This window comes from Lathamus discolor, chromosome 1 (genome assembly GCF_037157495.1).
Source record: "Lathamus discolor isolate bLatDis1 chromosome 1, bLatDis1.hap1, whole genome shotgun sequence".
In the NCBI taxonomy this organism is placed as follows: domain Eukaryota; kingdom Metazoa; phylum Chordata; class Aves; order Psittaciformes; family Psittacidae; genus Lathamus; species Lathamus discolor.
Window position 1 is genome coordinate 130,531,751 of NC_088884.1, and position 19,609 is coordinate 130,551,359.

A 19,609-nucleotide genomic window follows, 5' to 3' on the forward strand; every position below is an offset into this window, starting at 1 on the left:
ATTTTCTGTTAGTCGTTCACAAAGCCAAAATTTGAAGGAGTGTTCTCTGATTGTTCTTCATTTTCTGGGGACCTGACGTGCTTGTGTGTGAATTGCCAAAATGCTGGTTTGTGTATGAAATGCCGTATAATTCTAAGTATTCTGGAAAACCACATTGTGTTTTCAGCCAAGTAGATGGATTCTCACTTTGATCTTTCTGTGCCTTAGTTACTCACTTGTAAAATGAGATAAAAATACGCTTCTTGTTCACACCAGTAGTGTGAAGATACTAAATAATTTTGATTTAGGGAGAAAGATTATAGATTTATGCAAGGTGATGTGGAAGTGGAAACATGGCTGATAGAACCTGTGTTGCTCAGATCTTGCTGTAAAAGATCTGTGTCTGAGAGCATAAAGTTTGTATTAGCAGCAGAGATGTATATGCAGTTGTTGGCCAGTGACTGGGGATTGCTGTACTGCATTATGGAAGGTGAAGAGAAGTAAGCAAAGCAGAGCTTGCTTGAAGAGGAGCAGAACAATGTTCTTCGTTGTTTCTTCATGCTGAGATTATTTCTTCATCATCTTTTTTTTTTTCCCTTCACCTTTATCTCTCTTCTCTCTTTCTAACCTCTCCTTTCTGTTTTGTTTTAGAGGGAGAGGCTGTAGCTCCTCTAGAGGAGGAGAGGCAGCTAGTAGTATTACTAGAGAGGATGCAAGGGTTCAGTTCACACTTCCAAGGTGCAGGAAGCAAAAAACCATAAAAGTAGTTTTTAATTTAGGCAGACCTCGATCAACATGGCTTTGGTCACATTCTTTTGTAGTTTTGCTTCATGTCTGGTGGTGCTATTAGGTCAAATTCTGCTCTTGCAGCAAAGTAGCTCATGACTCTTGGAGGCTGTTTAGCTGATGCTAAAATGGGACTATATACACTACAAAAAGTATGTGGCATGTTATAGTCTAGTGTGCAGGTTACAAAGATTATGGTGGGTGAAGATGTCTGGTGGAGGATAATAATATAAATAATGAAAATATAAATCTGCTATACAGTATTTAGAAGCATGTCACCCTTATAATCCTTTATGACAGAATAATCAGAATAAAGCAGTGTTATATGTACTAATTAAGGAACATCAAATCAATGGGTATGTGACTCATACTGACTTAAACAGGAGCTGATTGGGATAAATGGATTTAATATGTACTTTTATTCTGTGGCTATTCTGTCATACCTGGAGCACATGAATAATCTAAGGAGGACACTGACTTACATCTCTGAAAGGAAACTAATGGGAGACATTAAATTAAAAGAAAAAAGTCAGGGTTCTGACTGGTTATGAAATATGCTGTGTTAAATGTGAATTTGCCTGAAGTTATTAGTTCTTTTTAAAATACACTTGTCTGCCACATAGTTATTTAAATATCCACACACATTGATTTATATTTTATGTTGTATTAATTTTGAATGCCACTTACATCTTCTTGGATTTTGACTATCCTAGAAGATGCATAAGTTTTATATCTTCATTTTTGTTATTCTGCATTTTGGAGCTATACAAAATCCGTCTACTCCTGGATATAATAGCAAGATTTTAAATGTCACAGTCGTCACCTGCAAGAAGACCCTTGTAGGTATATTGTCTGATCTCTTCATTAGATTTTTCAAGGAGTTAACATAGCACACATGTGCCAGATGTGTAAACATCTTGCCAGGGAGCACCATGGTGAGATGCTCCATCCTACTGAAGTGCTCCAAATCCCACCCAGAATTCTGTGTACAGAGGTAAAAAGGCCAGTATTATGTGCTTCCGCACAAAGCTGTGTTCATTCCTGTTTGCAGTGCCGTGGATAAGGAAAACAGCATGGCTAGTTAAACTTCACTGCTTTAACTTCAAAGTTAAACCATTTTTGGTCACTCGTTTTCTGGTTTTTGATTCTTCTAGGATGCTGCATGTTAACCAAAATAGTTTCTAACGTTGTCCTTACTGTCAACGGATCATAAGTAAAAGGATACTGGAAGGTAGAGCTTGTTTTCTGAAAATTATAATTTTATGGTCTGGAAGTGACTTCTTATAAGACTACTGGGTACAAGAAATCTTCAAAAGCATTTTCTTAATCCTTGTTTTTTAAATGCAGATTGGATTTCTGAAAGGAAATGGCATGTGGGGGCCTGGGATTGCAGGGATTATTTTCAGTTGCCTTACCTTATTGCTTCCATTTTATGAAATAAAGCTTGATTTTTCCTCCACACATACTACACGGTGTTCTAAGAGCAGCTGTGTAGGAGCAAGGGGTGTTATATTGGATGAGTAAGAGGAAGAATTTGATCCACCCTGAAATGCAGCTGTATCACTTTCCTTTTTGTTTGTGGTTAATGTGAAAAGCTTTTTAGTTTGTTGCTGCTGTTCTAAATGTTCTGTAATTGATGTTTTCATCTTCTTTCTCTGCCTCCCTTTAACCTTACCTCTATAGAAAAAATATTTAAAAAGTGGAAAAAAACACCAACAACTGTGGACACCTGACACTTGAATTTCCACCTCTTAGTCATAGCAGTGACTGTGGCTTTTGTGACTATGTATCTCATCACCTCCCTCCTTGAACTTGGGAAGAGCTTTTTTCCCATTTCCCTCCAAACTGGAGGAGAGGCCATGGTTGGAAATGCCTTTTTTATTCACCCAAGACACAAAGTTAAGGAACAATGACAAGTGACAGAGTACTTCCCAGACAGGGGCCATCATCCAGCAGGGATTTAGAAAAGTTCAGATTTTGGAAAGAGAGCCCATGAGGGCTCTGTTGAAAGACCTTGTCCACAGCAAAACCTGAATGGAATCCAACGTTGTTGACTCAGCTCAGTGTGTCCCCGCTGCAATGGTCTGTAATACCCCTGCCACCTTATGTGCATGTGGCTGCATTTCATAGCCTACAATGGACTTGTACTACATAGTTTTGCTACATTAACCCCTTTAACACAACTGCAGTTGTTCCCTGAATGCAAGAACGTGTAACCAATCACTGCAGTGTTTTGTATATTAAAAGTAGGGCCTGCTGCTTTAAATCTGTCTTGTGCTCTGTCATTCATCTATTTGCCTGCCTGCTAAAATGTTTTTTGTGAAATTTTAAGTGTCATAACTTGAAAAAAAAGTCTGGCTATTCTTTTACACTATGATATTTATTTTTATATGTCTGAAGCCTTCTGTTTAATTTTAACCCATTTTTCAAATGAAATGGATCACCACACTACTAACCCCACTGTGCCCTCTTCCATCCCATATATATATTCTAACTTATTTGCATACTTGGTGTGTGTGCTTGGAAGAATAACTGTGGCTGAATTGAAGCAGAAGAAAGCTTCCTTCTAATCCAGTTGGAATTAAGATAGTGTGCTGGTTATGCTGTCAGAGTCATACGTGACCTGAAATAAAAGATATTCCAGTATGGTCAGTGTGTTAAAGCTCATAAGCTAAGTAATTACTCTTATGTTGGGTTGAAAATTTGACTTTTTAACTAGCTTTGATTATATTTTTGTTATATGTAAAAATCAAAGCATGCTAAGAGAAGCCGGAAGAAAAACATAGTCCCAGAAAGGCAGCATCTCTTTTTTTTCTGCAGGCCTCCTTTCTAAAGTAGTTTCATTGAATCATGATGATGTTTGCTGAAAAGACAATTTCTTGCATTTTTAAAAGCTTTGAAATACATTCTCATTTTGTAATGTAAGACCTCTCTCTCAGGTGCACCTGCTTGATTTGCATGTGAATTCTGAACAATTCTTGTTTTATGTGACACTTCTGAAATGTCTGTCTGTTTTTTTTTTTTTCCTTTTTAATTCTCAAGCTCACTATTTGGATAAGATAGTGAAAGGTACTGTATATTTGCTCTTTGATGACATGCCTATACCTACATGTACTTTTTTATATGAATATATGGTTACAAACATACTAGTCTGGCAAAAGAATCTTCTTTTACATACATTCCATGAATTATAGATTGAACTCATACGACTTTCAGCTCATCTCAAATTAAAATGATATCTTGCTTATGTTATGTAGTAATAATTTATCAGTGATTATACATTTATATACAAACTGTATATGTGTACTTGATTTTGTTTGAACCAAAAACTGAAGATAGTATTCATTTGCTGTTTGGTGCTTTATCTTTGTTAGTTTTGTCATTGGACCTCTACCTACAAAGCTGTAAACATTTAGGAAACAAAGCAAAGCAATATTTTTGTCACAGAACAAGTGTCATTAGTTCTAAAGAACAGATTAATTGCAGCTATGTGTGTGTTTATATATAGTCAGATCAATGGAATACCCCAGGCTTTTAAGCTTTTCTTTATCTGAATGTAGAAAATCTATAGGAAATTATGACTTGTGTTTTGTATGAAGTTAGAAAAAAGCTTGTTTACTCTATGCAACATTTTCAATTAAAAAGTTCAAGGATGCAAAAGCCTAACATGAAACAGCAAAGATTCTTGTATCTTCAGTTATGGTGGAAAAATTGATTTAGAAGGATGTTTGAAATATTCCTACCCTTCTTTCCCTGAGTATCTTTATTCCTTATTTGTGGTTTTGGTTTTTTTTCATTAGAATATGACAATATTCATGGCAATATCCAGGCTTTCACGCAATAAGTCTTGAGTGTACCCAGCTGACTCCTAAAACACTCTGTCAGTATTGCAATTAAATATGTGAGTCTTCCATAAATTTAACAGATAAAAGAAAAAAACAGCTCTCAGTTCATCAACAAATACTGTCAGCAACCAGAGTCTGAAAGGGTAGCAAGACTGATCTCAGTCTGACATAATGGCACAATATCCGTAACTGTAGCATCATCATCCTTCCTCATAAAAGGTTTTCCTGATCTCTGCCTTCTAAGTAATTTGACAAGAGTTAAGCACCCTTTATAACTTCTTTTCTGCAGATGTTTGTAATTTGGAGCTACATGGCTGAAAGAAGTCAGTAAATTCAAAAGTTTTTAGAATTAAAAAACAGACTATTACCTCTGAAAGACTGTTCTAAACTCAACTGAGCTCAACTGAAATGGGTCAGTAGATTAGTTCACAAAGACAGTAGTTCTACAAAGTGAAACGGTTAGCCAGTTACTTAGGCTTTTTGGATGTTTACAGAAAATTATTGTGTCCAAAATGATCTGATTTGTAGCCACCTTCCTGTAAGATACTTAGTGCCATATCTGTACTTGCTTCTGTCAGTGTCTTATCATAGTCATAGAGAAGGAACACCAAAATCTACATATTTATAGTGTTGTCATCCTCATACAGATCATGTTGGCTGCATGCCAGATTTCATCACTAAGAAGTGACAGATACTGTTTTTTTAATGCAATGTTAGACTGAAAACAATTATCGATTTTGGATATATTAAATTATGTTAATTGTTTCCCAAATTTTCCCTCCTTGGCCATAAAAGCAGACAAGATAGGATATAAAGGTAACAGCACAAAAGCCTTAGGGAGATTGTCACAAAAAATCACTTTCTGCTATCTGTCTTGAAGCACGTCACTACCGTGTTTTTGTTCAGTCTATCAATGTTTTATTGTGGTCCTTATGGTATTTCATTTTGTCCGTCCTAAGTAATCAAATACGCACAGCTATTACATTTAGTTGGAAATCCTGTTGGTCCTGTCCATTCCGTATGCAGCCTGAATCCTAGTGTTTGTTAGAATAGATGCTAAGCTGCTTCACTATTTCCTGGGCTTTGCTTATTCTGTGGAAAGGAATGTATTTTTTGGCATAAAGTATAGTCATTAAAACTGGCCTATACTTTGTGCAATTATTTAGCGCACTGTAATTTCACATGAATATACGGCAACTCTGAGACCAGATAAAGTTAATGCTTTCTTTTGTTACGTGACTAAAATCATACCCATTTTCCTACGTAAGAATTTGGAGGGATTTGTTCATAGTAACAGGGAGCTTAAACATTTGTGCCACTAAGTAACCAATACTGCATAGAGCAAATAATGATCTACTCTATGAGCACAGAAAAATGTCTCATTTTACAGAGCTGTGTTTGCACTATGCACTCATCTCTTGTTACTTTGCCAAAGAAAAAAAAAATTAAAAAAATTCAAAACCAAACTTAATTTTGTCTGGCCTGCAGGTATTTAGAGGATTGGTGCATTTATTTCCTGCCTGTACAGGTAAGTGGTGTCTCAAGTGTCAGGCCAATCAAAGATGCCACTTTGTTAAGAATTACGTTCCCCAGGTAATGTTGCTGTTCCACTCCATGTGCAATTACAGTATTTGTGCTGTTCTTAAGGCCTGTTCCCAGTAAGTGTCCCTTGTTTGTATTTTTATTTCTTTTCATAGAATTGCAATTTTTAAATCACTTGTGATTTTTCTTCTTTGTCTGTTTCAACAGAGGGCTGCCCTGGCTTGTGCAACAGCAATGGGAGGTGCACGCTGGACCAAAATGGCTGGCACTGTGTCTGCCAGCCAGGATGGAGGGGAGCGGGCTGTGATGTGGCCATGGAAACTCTCTGCACTGACAGTAAGGACAATGAAGGAGGTAAGATATAACAACTGGATCTCTAACACTAAGATATAACAACTAGAGGATCTCTAACACTCTCCATTCCTGTTGAGGAATGGAGATTTTACAGTCAGGTGATTAAATACTGCCATGAGAACCATACATGCATTTTACTAGCTCCTCTGTTTGTAAGAATATGCTGCAGTATTCAGTGCTTTTATATGGCGTGTCAGCAAAGCCTTTCAAGCTGCTTATGACAGGTGAGATATGTACTTACAAAATGATGGGTGTCACCTTAGTTTCCCTGCAGTGTTCTTTTATACTGGAATAAATCATAGTCTCAATTCAGTGAACCATAGTGGAAGGGGAGAAAAGAAAGGAGTTCAAATTTTCAGTGATGTCACAAGGAAATTATCCAAAGAGAAAAGGCTGAACAGGGAGTTTATGTTTTGACCTATGATACTATTGCTGGAAACAATTGGTTGCTCAGTCTGCAGAGATCTTATCCCTCCATAGCCTGTGAATGCTCAAATAACTGACAGGATGCTCCCAGAAGTTTTGGGGTTTGGTTTGGTTTTATTTGGCTTGCTTTTCTGCAGACTGTCATTCGGGTGACAGGTAACAGTCTGCAGTAAGATGCAGGCAGGAGTGTTGACTCAAGGAATCAATCTGCTATCACTGCTGCAGGGTGGGAAAGGTAGAGGGGCTTACTTTGGCATGACTCCAGAATCACACAAAAAAAAACCACACAAAAACAAGATTAAATGTGAATGCAGTCAAATATTAGATCAGCATAATGCTTTTATTGTCTGTCTTTCTTCCGATTCTCACATCAACTCTTTTTGTTTAGCACCTTCAGCTTCAGAGCAGAGATAAGAAACTCCAGTAGAGCTTCTGGATGATGATAAAGTCATCTGTGACTTTGTTTTTCAGCTTTGGGATGCGTATGACTTTGTCATTGCCGATTGGCTTTATGTTCTCACACCCCAACTGCAGTTGGGATCTCAGACCTCAGAAACTATAAGTAACAGCAGCATTTACTTCTCAAGGAAAATAAATAACACAGTTAAAACACTGCTGCTGTTTATTGCTTTACACATTGTTTGATTTTTGCATACTGTGTATTTTGAGTCAGCTTTGCACTTTCAGGGGCCTAAAGAATCTGGTTCAATCTGATATATGCAATCTGAGCTACTGTAAAGCTGAATTTCTGCATGTAGGAAGGGAGCAAGTGGAACTATTAGCCACAGCATTTCCATGTAGGGATATGCTGTTTGGGGAATTCAGTTCAGGTGGGCCAGGAGATTGTAAACATAAGGAAGAAGGCGAAACCTGCAAGCATGAAAAGAGACAAAGGAAAGAAGAGAAGAAACTAGGTTAACGCATGAACAACGTGGAGGAAAAAATAGATTGCGTAGGGGAAAAATGTTGAAAGCCCAGTGATAGACTAAAACAGATTCAGTAAACATTAAAGATAACAGAAGGATGTGACATATCAGAGGAAGAGTCAAGAGCAGGTAAGAGAACAGTGGGAGGAAGGAGAAGCAAGGTGAACATGAGTGAACAAAATGAGAACAAGGGAAAAGAAGATGCTCCTTCAGACTGAAAACAGTAATACCTTTTATGAGGAAAAGGAGAAGAGGAACAAGGAATTGAAGCAGAAGGATGAACAGGATGACTTAAAGTTCAAGCAGAAAGAACAATACTGAAAAAAAAAAGTTTAACACTGGTGTTTTGTTGGTTATTTCTCTTAATTTTTATTTTTTTCACTATTTCCTTTACAGACATCAAGGACCTATGTATGAGGAAGGAATTGGCCAAATGGTTGCTTTACCATGATTGACTTATGTAATGCCATTTGTCACTGGCATTTGTCTTTCAGTAGACCTTAGTTTTATTCATATGCTTCAGTACAGAGCATATTAATGTCAGTCTTTGACTACTGGCTGAGGAAAAGGGTTAAATTATACCAATTAAATTAAATTAAAAACTGGAAGCATACCAAACAAAACCGGGAAAAGAAAGTCTTTTTTGCCATAAACCCTCCTGGAAAGAGAAGGCAGTGTTTCTTCCCTTTCAAAGAGTACCTGCAATCAGCCCACTAATCTCCTGAGCAAGCCATTCAAATTCCAGACAGCTGCAGGGAATGGCACAAGGATGCCTCTGCTGTATTTGTGTATTGTGGGAGATTAGGTTATCTGAGCACTTATGCTGCCTTTTTACCATGACTGCAGGTAGTGTGATTTACTTGGAACCAGGGTCAGTGGTTATGTAAAGTTATCTTGGTTGCTAGCTAATTGATATGCTGTGGTTAATGTTTATGTTTCATCCTACACTGGATAAAATATGTTTCATATAGTAGTATTATTAATTAGTGGCAATGTCTGCTTTTCCTTTGATTCTTAGCTCTTTCTGGGACTGACTGTTCAAATTCTGTGAACATGAGCATCCCAAGGACCTCAATGGGAATATTCTCCATAGGAAATGCTAATGACATCAAGGCATACTTGATCATTTTCCCTTCTAGATACCATTGACACATGATGGGATGATTATTACTCATCTGCCTTTTAATGCAGATTTCTGGGAGTCTTGCGGATCATTTTCTTTCTCCTTAAGGATGACTTGCATAGTGGCAAATGCCTAGCAAAAGAATGTAATAGGACAACTGTGAACTTACCTTTTCTTTGGTATACTATCAGGCTGCTAATTAAAGTAGGAAATGACTGCCACAGAACGTTTTGAATGTCAGAAGGGTTACTAAGTACAAAGATAACCCAAGCTCAGGAAATTCCAGGAGCTTTGTACTTCAGTTAGGACAGATACAGTGGCATGGTTGTGTTCTCTGGTTTGTGCTCCAACACTTCCCATTATTCTTCACGTTTTTGTTTGCATCTGTGGTTTGTGGAGAGTGCTGGGTTGATATATCCATAGTATTTATCCACAGTGACTCCACAATTTCTTTCTAGAGTGACAGTTTATTTAGAGCCCAACAGTTTATATTTTAGGTTTCTTCACTCCAGCAGAAATGTTGAATTTGAGTACAGTGTAGGTATGTTTGTAGAGATACTGCAATAGTAACATTGAACAAGGGCCTTGTGCTTTGCTTAGGAATAAAACTTTTCCTGCTTTTGTGGCTTTTCCAACCAGCTCCTCCTAGAGGCAGTCATTTTTGGTGTCTATGATTGAGTCTGTTCATTGTAGCCTATTGTAAAATTGAGCTATGTGAAGATAACTGAGATTTCTTAATACAGTTTTCCGTCCTTTCTAGCCTCTTGCCTCAGTGTGCCAAAACCATCCTGGTGAGATGACCAGGAACCTAACTCCAAAACTGTATTCTCCTTATGCAGGCAGTGAATTTCACTTCATGGAGATTTTCTGTCACCTAAATATATAATCACTTATTTGGCAACAGTGTGATTTATGTAAGTCCTTGGTCACGATCTCCCCTTGACACTGGGCAAAACTTGTGCTCAGGACTTATTTTGCCCCCCTCGTTTTCTTCCTTCAGCAGTTTTATATATACCCTTTAAATTCCATTCAAAAGCAAACATGCTCACTGATACATCTTATCTTTGTCTTGACTCCTCTCATTTAATATTTTGATGGGTTTATTAGTCTCTCCAAGCAACCTGATCAACAGGCCATGCTCCATTGCAATTCTGTGCATTTTGCAACAGCAGGAAAAATAACATTAGTCAAGATTTTTACAGCTAGAATTTGGATTTTGAGGAAGAAAACAATGATGTCATTGCATCTTCTGCATATAGCATAACCGCTTACACAAAATAATATAAGTAGCTTTCTGAGACTTGTAATGATTGTCCAGTTGGCTGTAGGAGTTTCTATTTTCTTTATAATTTCACTATCACATTTAAGTGATATAACTGATAACACTAGTGTTGAGCTAAGCCTCATACTTTACAGGCTAAACAAATTCATCAATAATTTTGCAGAGCCGTTTTGGAAAGGAAATTTTACTCTGCTTCACACAGTGCAATAGAGTACTCAACTTAGTGGTACTAGATAGCTCTAGCCACATAAGTACAGAGAAAGAATGAAAAATGTTTTCTCAAGTTATAAGGAGCCAGATTCATAACCATCCGTCACTCGCCTGGGCAAGTTACTGATAAACTCCACAGAAAAATAACAAACAGCGTATCCCTGTATCTTGGCTGGTGAAAATGAGATTCTTTCTCTGATTGATGTTAGCAGAGAGGCTTGTAAAAATGCATTTCCAGCTGATTAGTTCAGAAGGTGTCAATTTCATGCAGTTTTATGACCTGCAGACTATACTCCAGATGTACATTTGCTTTTTATAAACTAACAAAGATGAATGAAGAAATTTAAGCATTTCTTTGGCAACTGCACCAGATATTTCCTGGGAGACCATACAGAGAAACAAACCCCCCAAACCATGCTTTTAACCATCTGTACCCCCAGCCTTGTCACTGATCCAGGCTTCTAGAGCCTGGCCAGCAAGGGAGATCAGTATTTCAGTTAGGAAAGGGTTTCATATTTTACAAGAATGAGACTAGAAAATCACAGGAGTCAGACTATTTGATTTTGGAAAGACTTCTGGAATCATCTAGTCCCACCCCCTGCTTAGAATAGGGTCAACTAGATTATGTGGCTTAGGGCTGTGTGCAGTTGGGTTTTGAGTATCTCTAAGGATAGACACTCCAAAATTTCCCTGGACAGCCTGTTACGATGTCAGACCACTTTCACAGTAAAAAAAATGTTTTCCTGATGTTTAGACAGAATTTCCTGTGTTTCAGTCAGTGCCCATTGTCTCTTGTCCTTTTGCTGGCCAGCAAAGGACAGTCTTTTTTGACTGAAAGGCAGTCTTTTTTGCACCTTCCCGTTAGGTATCTGTACACATGGATAAGATTCCCCTCCCCAAGCCTTCTTTTCTCCAGGCTGGACACTGTCTGCTTTCTCAGCCTTTCCTCATAGGAGAGATGTGTCAAGCCCTTAAATACTTCATGGCCCTTCACTGAGCTTTCTCCAGTATGTCTGTGACTCTGTGTCTCTGGAAAGCCCAGCCTGCACACAGCACGCTCCAGATATGGCCTCCCCAGTGCTGAGGCTGCTCTTAATGCAGCCCAAGATGTCACTGGCACCTTCTTTGCTGCAGGGGCATGTTGCTTGCCTCATGTTCAATTTGGTGTCCACCAGGACTCCCAGGGTCTTCTGCACAAAGCTACCTTGCAGCCAGTTGACCCCAGCATGTACTGGTGCATGGGGTTATTTCTCCTCAGGTGGACTTTGCACTTCTGTTTGTTGAACTCATGTCAGCCCATTTCTCCAGTCTGTCAAGGTCTATCCAAATGGCAACACAGCCCTCTGGCACATCCTCATTCCAGGAAAAATCAATGTTCTTTTCTTTCTCTTAAAAAAAAGTTTAAACTTTTATCTACTTAATGGTGACTTTTTCATCCCTTTTATTCTCCCTGAGCTGACTTTGATGTCAGCTGAGTTAAATAAGAATTTTCAATGCACAAAATAATAGAAATCCCAGTTCTTTACTATTTTGCCAGTCCTCTAACTGATTGACGTAGCACAGCAATACTTAGAGGAGTACCTTTAGAAGATCTCTGTTTACTTACGCTCTTTCAACATATAATTGAACAAAAGTGCATGATATTTTTCCCTTCGGAAAGAAGGTTTTCTCTAAAGCTAGGTTCTTTTGTGACAGAAGCAGTTCTGGGCTTCCTTTGAGTGCTACATTGGTATATTTTTCAGTGTAGTGCAGCAAACAAGCTCTCCCTCTAATCTAAATGGAATAATAAAATGTTTGAGCTATTTCAGTCTTGCTGTTCTTTTGGGGAAACAATTATCAGCTATGTGATACCATGTTACATTCATCTAGAAATTTTCTGTAGCTGACATTTCCAGGCTCATTTTCCTTATGACTTTACTTACAACAGATTAGTAGTTACCAATTTGATCTTGATTTTAATCTTTCACCAAATTAGATTTCCAGTGATGTGACGGATCTAATGCTCCTTATATGTGAATATTTCAGTACATAGGCAAAAAAGCACCCATGCGTTTAAGTCTTCTCTATAGTGGCCAGCATTTCTTGTGAGTTTATTCAGAATAAACTCTAAATGTTAAATACAGATTTTGCTCTCTCATACATTTTCATGCAAAATAGTTGTGGAAATTGCCTTTGCCACTAGCAACAAAATCTTTCTGCCAAGGTATAAAGGAATCCACCCTGATAAACGCTGTGAAATATTTAAGGCTACTTGCAGCATATATATGCTAAAAAACTTCATGATCACAGCAGAGTGGGAGTTACTTGTTTCTTTTCTCTAGCAAGCCAAATAACCTCAGATAAAAGCTACTCAGGCCCACCTCAATTTTCAATATTTATAAGTTAACAGTGTATGCGGAGCCTGAGCACCTCCATTTTCTGGTTTGTTCAACATGTTTTCAGAAAAGTGTCAAATACGTGATGCTGAGTGTATTTCAGCTTGCATGGATTTCCACTGAGTTTAAGGACTCAGTGGAAACAAACTCTCTTTACTTGATTGAAAGTGAATTCATTAAAATCTTAATTATTAGTATTCTTTCATACTAATTAGGTTTTTTAATCTCTCTGCTGGCTGGCTCATTGACATGCAAAGGGGCAGGAGGAAGAGTTTGTTCATTTCTGTGACTTTCTGCCAACAGATGGGCTGGTTGACTGTATGGATCCTGACTGCTGTCTGCAGAGTTCTTGCCAAAACCAACCTTATTGTCGTGGACTACCTGATCCCCAAGATATTATCAGCCAAAGCCAACAGTCTCCATCTCAGCAAGCCGCCAAAGCGTTTTATGACCGGATCAGTTTTCTCATTGGAGCAGATAGCACTCATGTTATACCTGGGGAAAGTCCTTTTAATAAAAGGTGAGTATGAATTATCATTTACTCATGAGTACGAGTGTGAAGAGTGTGAGATTCCCGCTTGGAAAAGATCCACTCCAATTGCAAAATTCATGGCATGGACTTTCAGCAAAGACCTTCTTTCATAATATATTTCTTGCTTATTTTATCTCATTTCCTACAAAATTCAAATTGCTGAAGCTAGTAGGTTACAGAAGGTATTTGCCATGCTTAGTACCTGTATTCTATCAGGGCACTTCATTAATGATTAAATAAATCTTTATTTAACCAGTTGATTTGGGCTAGCACAGTTGGAAATATATCAAAGCAATGAAAACACTTCAGAAGGAAAAGCAAAGCTGCACTTTTTAAACTGAGCTCACTAAATAATATAAATTATGAATTAATGTAATAGAAGTGTTAAGTGCATGACAGTATAATTGCATAAACTATTTGACTGGTGCTCTACAAAGCAGTAATGACCTGAAAATAAACCAGTAACAGGAAGCAGGTGTCTGGGATCTCACTGAGTGAAGGAAGATGATTTACACTAGAACTACAGCGTTTGCAGTAATTTAACAGCATTAATGTGTTTGGGCACAGCAGTTGATTAAAAGTTGTTGCACCAGTGTTCCTTATTGCTCTTTTAAATTTTGTACTTCATAGTCCCTGCAGTTTTACAGATTGCTTTGATACTAATTGGAAAGTACGTTGTTCTTGAAGAGTCTGCCAGAGGTATGACTTACAGTGGGAACATCTAGAGCTTATAAGTTCTTAAAATTGTTCAGTGAATTTCTGGTCTTAGGAATTCAGTACAGACAAAGTGAACCGAACTAAAATCAACAGTATTGAGACTCAGTTATTATCTGTAGATTTTGAGGCATTTGTTTATACAGCGCAAATTATGAACTCATAAAAGGGTTAGAGTGACAGGAATGTTCTTTTAATGGTAATAGATACCGGGGGGAGAGGAGGGGTGTCACTTTGCTAGCTCTTACTCATTCAAAAGAAAACGATAAAAGCTAATTTGTAATTTGATCCTGCATCTTTTTCACAGTCTTGCATCTGTCATAAGGGGCCAAGTATTAACTGCTGATGGAACACCGCTTATTGGAGTCAATGTCTCATTTCTACACTACCCAGACTACGGATATACAATAACTCGCCAAGATGGAATGTAAGTTCCCTTTGAAGCACTTCTAAGCATAAGGACAGTGAAAGTGTTACTGAAGAGCTGCTTGTAAAAATAAGATGACAATAAAATCATGGAAACAGAAGTCATGAACAAAGTGATAGGCTAAAGTTGTACTTTTTACATTCTTCAAATATAAAGCATGCTGATTATATACTTTAGAAGTAGAAGGGCTTGCTTAGTTTAAATGCAGCATCCCAAACTCTCCATTCTTTTAATGTAGTATTATGTAATATAATTTAATTGATTTCTCCATTGTTCCCAGTGGAGCCATTCTGCCTTCAGAGCAGTGCAATGGAATGAAGAATCAATCTGTAAAATCGTGCCTGTGGATGGCTTTGGGAATTTGCTGACTAGCTAGCCCTGTTGGGTTTTTTCCCTAGGTTTGACTTGGTAGCGAATGGTGGCGCCTCTCTGACACTGGTGTTTGAGCGATCGCCGTTCCTGACACAGTATCACACAGTATGGATTCCCTGGAATGTCTTTTATGTCATGGATACCCTGGTTATGAAGAAGGAAGAGAATGACATTCCTAGTTGTGATCTGAGTGGATTTGTAAGGCCAAACCCTGTTATCGTGTCATCACCTTTATCCACCTTCTTTAGAATTTCTCCTGAAGATAGTCCTGTCATCCCAGAGACACAGGTAAAGTGTGCTTCAGATAAATAGCATCTTGTCACAGGCTAGTATTAAGCAACCATAATGAAAAGAGTGAAAACTGCTGTTTAAAATAAACAGTGCTAAATGCTAAGAATTTGCAACGTGATTGTTTTCAATTATTTATTTATTCTGTGGGATGATTTAAAAAAAATGAGGTAAGAAAGCTTGGTGTACACCAACATCTGGTTTTGTATTTGTTTGCAAGTTTTCATCATTTAATCTGAAGAATGTCTTCAGCAACCAGGCACTGGCCCATCAAAATGGACACACTTCAGTACAACTGCCCTCTTCTTAGAAGTGCACCTCAGAAAGTGAAAATGAAGGGTATTTTTCCACTATGTCTGAGAGACCCAAACAGTTCCATATATCTGTTTAGTCCTAATAAATAGCATGACATTCAGATTTTTATAAAACAAGAGAACTTTCTGTAACACTGAGGGCAGTGAGCATGTGTGCTGATCAACTTCTTCAGAGCTTGTAGTATCAAAAGTAAGACTTAACATCAAAATGTTGCTTTTAATGGAAAAAGCTGTGGCTGGAATGTTTTTACTCCAATACAGGTGTATTAAATTCCTGCATCTGAAATAACTAATCACTAACGCTGTCTTCCTCAGCTCCTTAAAGCAGAGTTGCATTTCAACAAGTAATATTTATCTCATTGATTTCTGATTTAAAAAAATTATAAGCTACTGATTTTCTTAGTGAAGCAGCACTCTTTCTGCCTCCCTCTTTCACTCTGCCTTTCCTTCTCCATTCCTTCTCTCTCTTTTCTCTTTTTTTTTTTCTCTCCCCTACCTTCACAGTGTCATAATTACATAGGGCACTCTTTTTCCTATTCACCAAGAAATCTGCTTGCCTCTTCAAGGGCAACATAGAACGTGTATTCAGATGTTTTCCTGCAGAGCTCTTAAAGCTCTCAAAATCATTAAGCAATTCATGGTGGGAACAGGTTTAAAGTAAAGATGTAAAAAAATTACAACTAAATGCTCAGACAAATCTAGACTGTGCTAGAAAATTGTTGCTTTTATCCTTGCCATCATTTCTGTGCCTTTGATAGTTGCAAGTCAATTAAAAGAAAGTGCTCGCAAAAAAAACAGTCCATTGAAAAACAGCTCTGATTTACTTGTTTCTGCAACAGATGATAGATTCAGTTCCTGAAGTGATGGAAAATGGCTGAGATGGTGTATAAATCAAGAAAAAACTAGTAATAGAAGAATGTCACAAAATAAATATTTTCAAAAAACACTTGTAAGGTCTAGGTAAACAAGTCATTTCATGAGCAGCAGGACTAACGAAGTCTGGATTTCTGCTAATTCCCACCCATTGCTATAATTCCAGCTATCTGCCACATCTAGTCTTTCCCCTGTGGACTGCATTCAGTCCTTTTTTAGTCATGGGAGAACCAACTTGCCTACTTCTTCCCTTCCTGAATTCTTTTTTTTACAAACCCTTAAGAAACCGAATTATCTGTAAGGCTTTCTACTGTTATTTCTAATGTGGTTGAAATGGCTACCAGGTTCAGAAGTCACGAGGTGGGAGGTCCGACAGGCAGGACTGCTGGGTCAACTTGATTTCTGTAGAAAACCAGCTGGAAGGAAAGATGGTGTTCTCGCTGGATTCTAGGCAGTTGGTGTTGATGCGTCATTTATGATGAGGTAAAAATAGGACTGTCGTTATGTATGCAAAAATCTGGTTCCAGTACTGTGTAAAAAAGAAAACCATCAAGGAGTATTTCCTTCTATATGTTTTGCTCATCACACACACAATCCCCTGCTTCAGTAAGTGGTTGCTGCACAGCCGTGCCTTTAGGGTACCATTTTAGGGTTATGTTCCTCTCAGAAATGCATAATGCACAACAGTGTCTCCCCAAAAAATCACTACCCTGATAAAAGATGGACAGAGCTGGACTCCATTCAGGCAGCTCCGGAGGAACTGCTATAGATGTTTTCATAAAGAAGGGACAATGCTGGTTTAAAATGCGGGAGACTGCATGAAGGCACAGAGGAAAAAAGCATTCTCCATGTTCCTTCAGTCAATCCTACTCACCCTGTTTGTGTGGTGTGACAGCAGTCACTGTCACATACTCCAGGAGAAAATGATGTGCTGCTGCAACCATCATCCCTTGAAGTGCCTCATCATCCCCTGAAGATAATGTTTCCAAAAGAGTGTACTTAGTGGCTTATGAATCCCAAATTGATCAGAGTGGGAATTAAGTCTGTACCAAAGAAGCAGCACAAAAGAAGATGAAAAAAGAAGGCACGCGAGGGGAAAGAACAAATGCAGTGAGAAAAGGGTGACCACAGACCCAACCGATCATTACTCAAGAGGGATGATAATAAATAGCATGTAAACTAAATTTGGACTAGTTAGGCATTACTTTTAATTGCAGGTTAGCATGCTCTGCCTTGACCTAACTCTCTGAGATTAACCAGTGTGGAACAAGACAGTAAACTGCATGCAGGTGAGGGAGATCAGGTTAAGCTGGAGCTGCTTATATGTGTTAGGTAATACTGGTGCTGTCTTTTTCCTAATATAATAAATGTCTGTTTGCCACATATTGCAGTGTGGTCTGGCAGAAACCCACATGTGAGTCACAATGAGCAATTCTGAGATTGAGTTTTTGAGGCTTTCATTCTCCTGAACTTCTGTTACCCGCTGTTATGTGCACTTGCAAGATGCCTTCTGCAGGTCCTGAGCAGCTTGTTTCCATCACCTCAAGTGTGTGGGAGAATGAAAACTGAAGTTTTCCTTCCTATTATGTGTTTGAGGTTCCCCTCCCCTGACTCTCTCACTGCTGGCAATACTACACAGCAGGAGGCAAGAATCATTTAATCAGAAGAATTCAGAATAAAACATGGGCCTCAGTGACTTAATAAAATCATTGTTTGTAACTTCAGGGTGGCCAACTTTTCAGCAAATAAATTACCTCTATTATCATTTAAGCATAAAGTGTAATAGGATGCCTAGATCATAGAATCATAGAATCCAGTATACATGCATGCTGCATCGTAGTTTCACTTAGCTAAAATCTCCAGAACTTCAGGTTTGTACTGAGAAAAAAATGGAGGTTACTTTTAGAGCCAAATTTATGCTTCCTTTGTTTTCCATCACACTTTCTTTGTCTTGCTTTCTGTTTGAAACATCATATACACTTCTTGATTTATTCTTTTATAAGCACATATTTAGCTTCCTATATGTGCTTGTTATCTTCCTGTTCCTCTTCTCTGTGGTATCTTAGCAAGGTTTTTAGTGTAGGGAAAAAAAAAGTATTTTTCCCTTTTAATTTCTCCCTGCTTTACATTGTTAAGTCAAGGTTATTTCTTTATAAGTTCATTTAAGAATCTTAATTCTAGGGGAACTCTTTTTTTAAACAGAAAAGATTTTTCCATCTTGAAATGAGCAGTTTCATCTTCTCCTTGAAGAACTGTAATTTTAGTACTCCTTGGTCTCAACCTTTGTGTAATAGCAGTAGTTGCCAAGCTATAGCTGTATCTAAAAATGCCACCTATGCCTCTCTCAAACCAAGATGATGTTATATTTTAAGGCAACAGCTCAGCTGTTACTTCTCTGCAAAAAACTTTTTTCTGCCGTTAGGACTGAAGTTTGCACTCATTTGTGAAATTTGTTCTCAAATCCTCTATTGAAGTTGCTCATTTTGCCAAGAAAAATCACAGCAGTACAGCAGGCATTTTTCTCCCTAATTGAATTAAATTACTTAATCAGGGTTCTCAATACCATCAGAGCTTGTCACTTGAATCATATTATATTTTGGAGCAGGAAAGCATTCCAGAGCCTGAACAGCTTTAGTCCTGCCGGCCAGGAGAGATGAAGAGCCCTGCACAATTTACGTGACTCAGACACCAGCTGAACTGTCAGGATAATAAACTCTGTCTTTCTGAAAACTGAGGTGACCCTTATCTCAGTCCCACGGGTTAAATATTTCATGGCTGTCCTCCCAAGAAGCTTGATCATCCATAAATAAAATGTCGACCGTTAGAATTTGGTGGCTGGGCTGTAACTCTTTGGGTACCCTGATACCGCCAGGGTATCAGCCTTTCTGAAAGTAGTTCGATACTCTATCTGGGAAAGCTAAAGTACAGACAGCTTGGATGTCTGGGCGATTCCTGGTGTGACTTTTATTTCCAGGGACTTTTCTGATTGCTTTACAATTGATGTGTTGTCATGGCTCCCATAGGATGCTCACTGCTGTGCCTGATGATTTAACTTTTCAGATGAACATTAAGCTGTTTAGTTCTCTTTGTAATGCTTGATTCTAGGAGAGAGATTGAAATGCCCAACCTTACCTCTGCATTTCTAAAGTTCTCAAGAAAATAAGTTACTATGGGGGATATTTTATGGAAAAAAGGAAGTTATGAGACAGATCTCTAGCAGATATCTGAGGCTTCTGCAGAA

General features: G+C 38.1%; 1 protein-coding gene across 1 annotated transcript in view; it reads left to right on the forward strand.

Moving 5' to 3' along the window:
* Positions 1-19,609, forward strand: part of TENM3 (teneurin transmembrane protein 3) — a 422,372-nt gene that overhangs the window by 353,052 nt on the left and 49,711 nt on the right. Inside the window, exons 15-18 of the mRNA XM_065695099.1 lie at positions 6,360-6,506; positions 13,152-13,368; positions 14,402-14,521; positions 14,920-15,181. Of these exons, the coding sequence (XP_065551171.1) occupies positions 6,360-6,506; positions 13,152-13,368; positions 14,402-14,521; positions 14,920-15,181 (746 nt within the window). The remainder of the gene's footprint in view (positions 1-6,359; positions 6,507-13,151; positions 13,369-14,401; positions 14,522-14,919; positions 15,182-19,609) is intronic.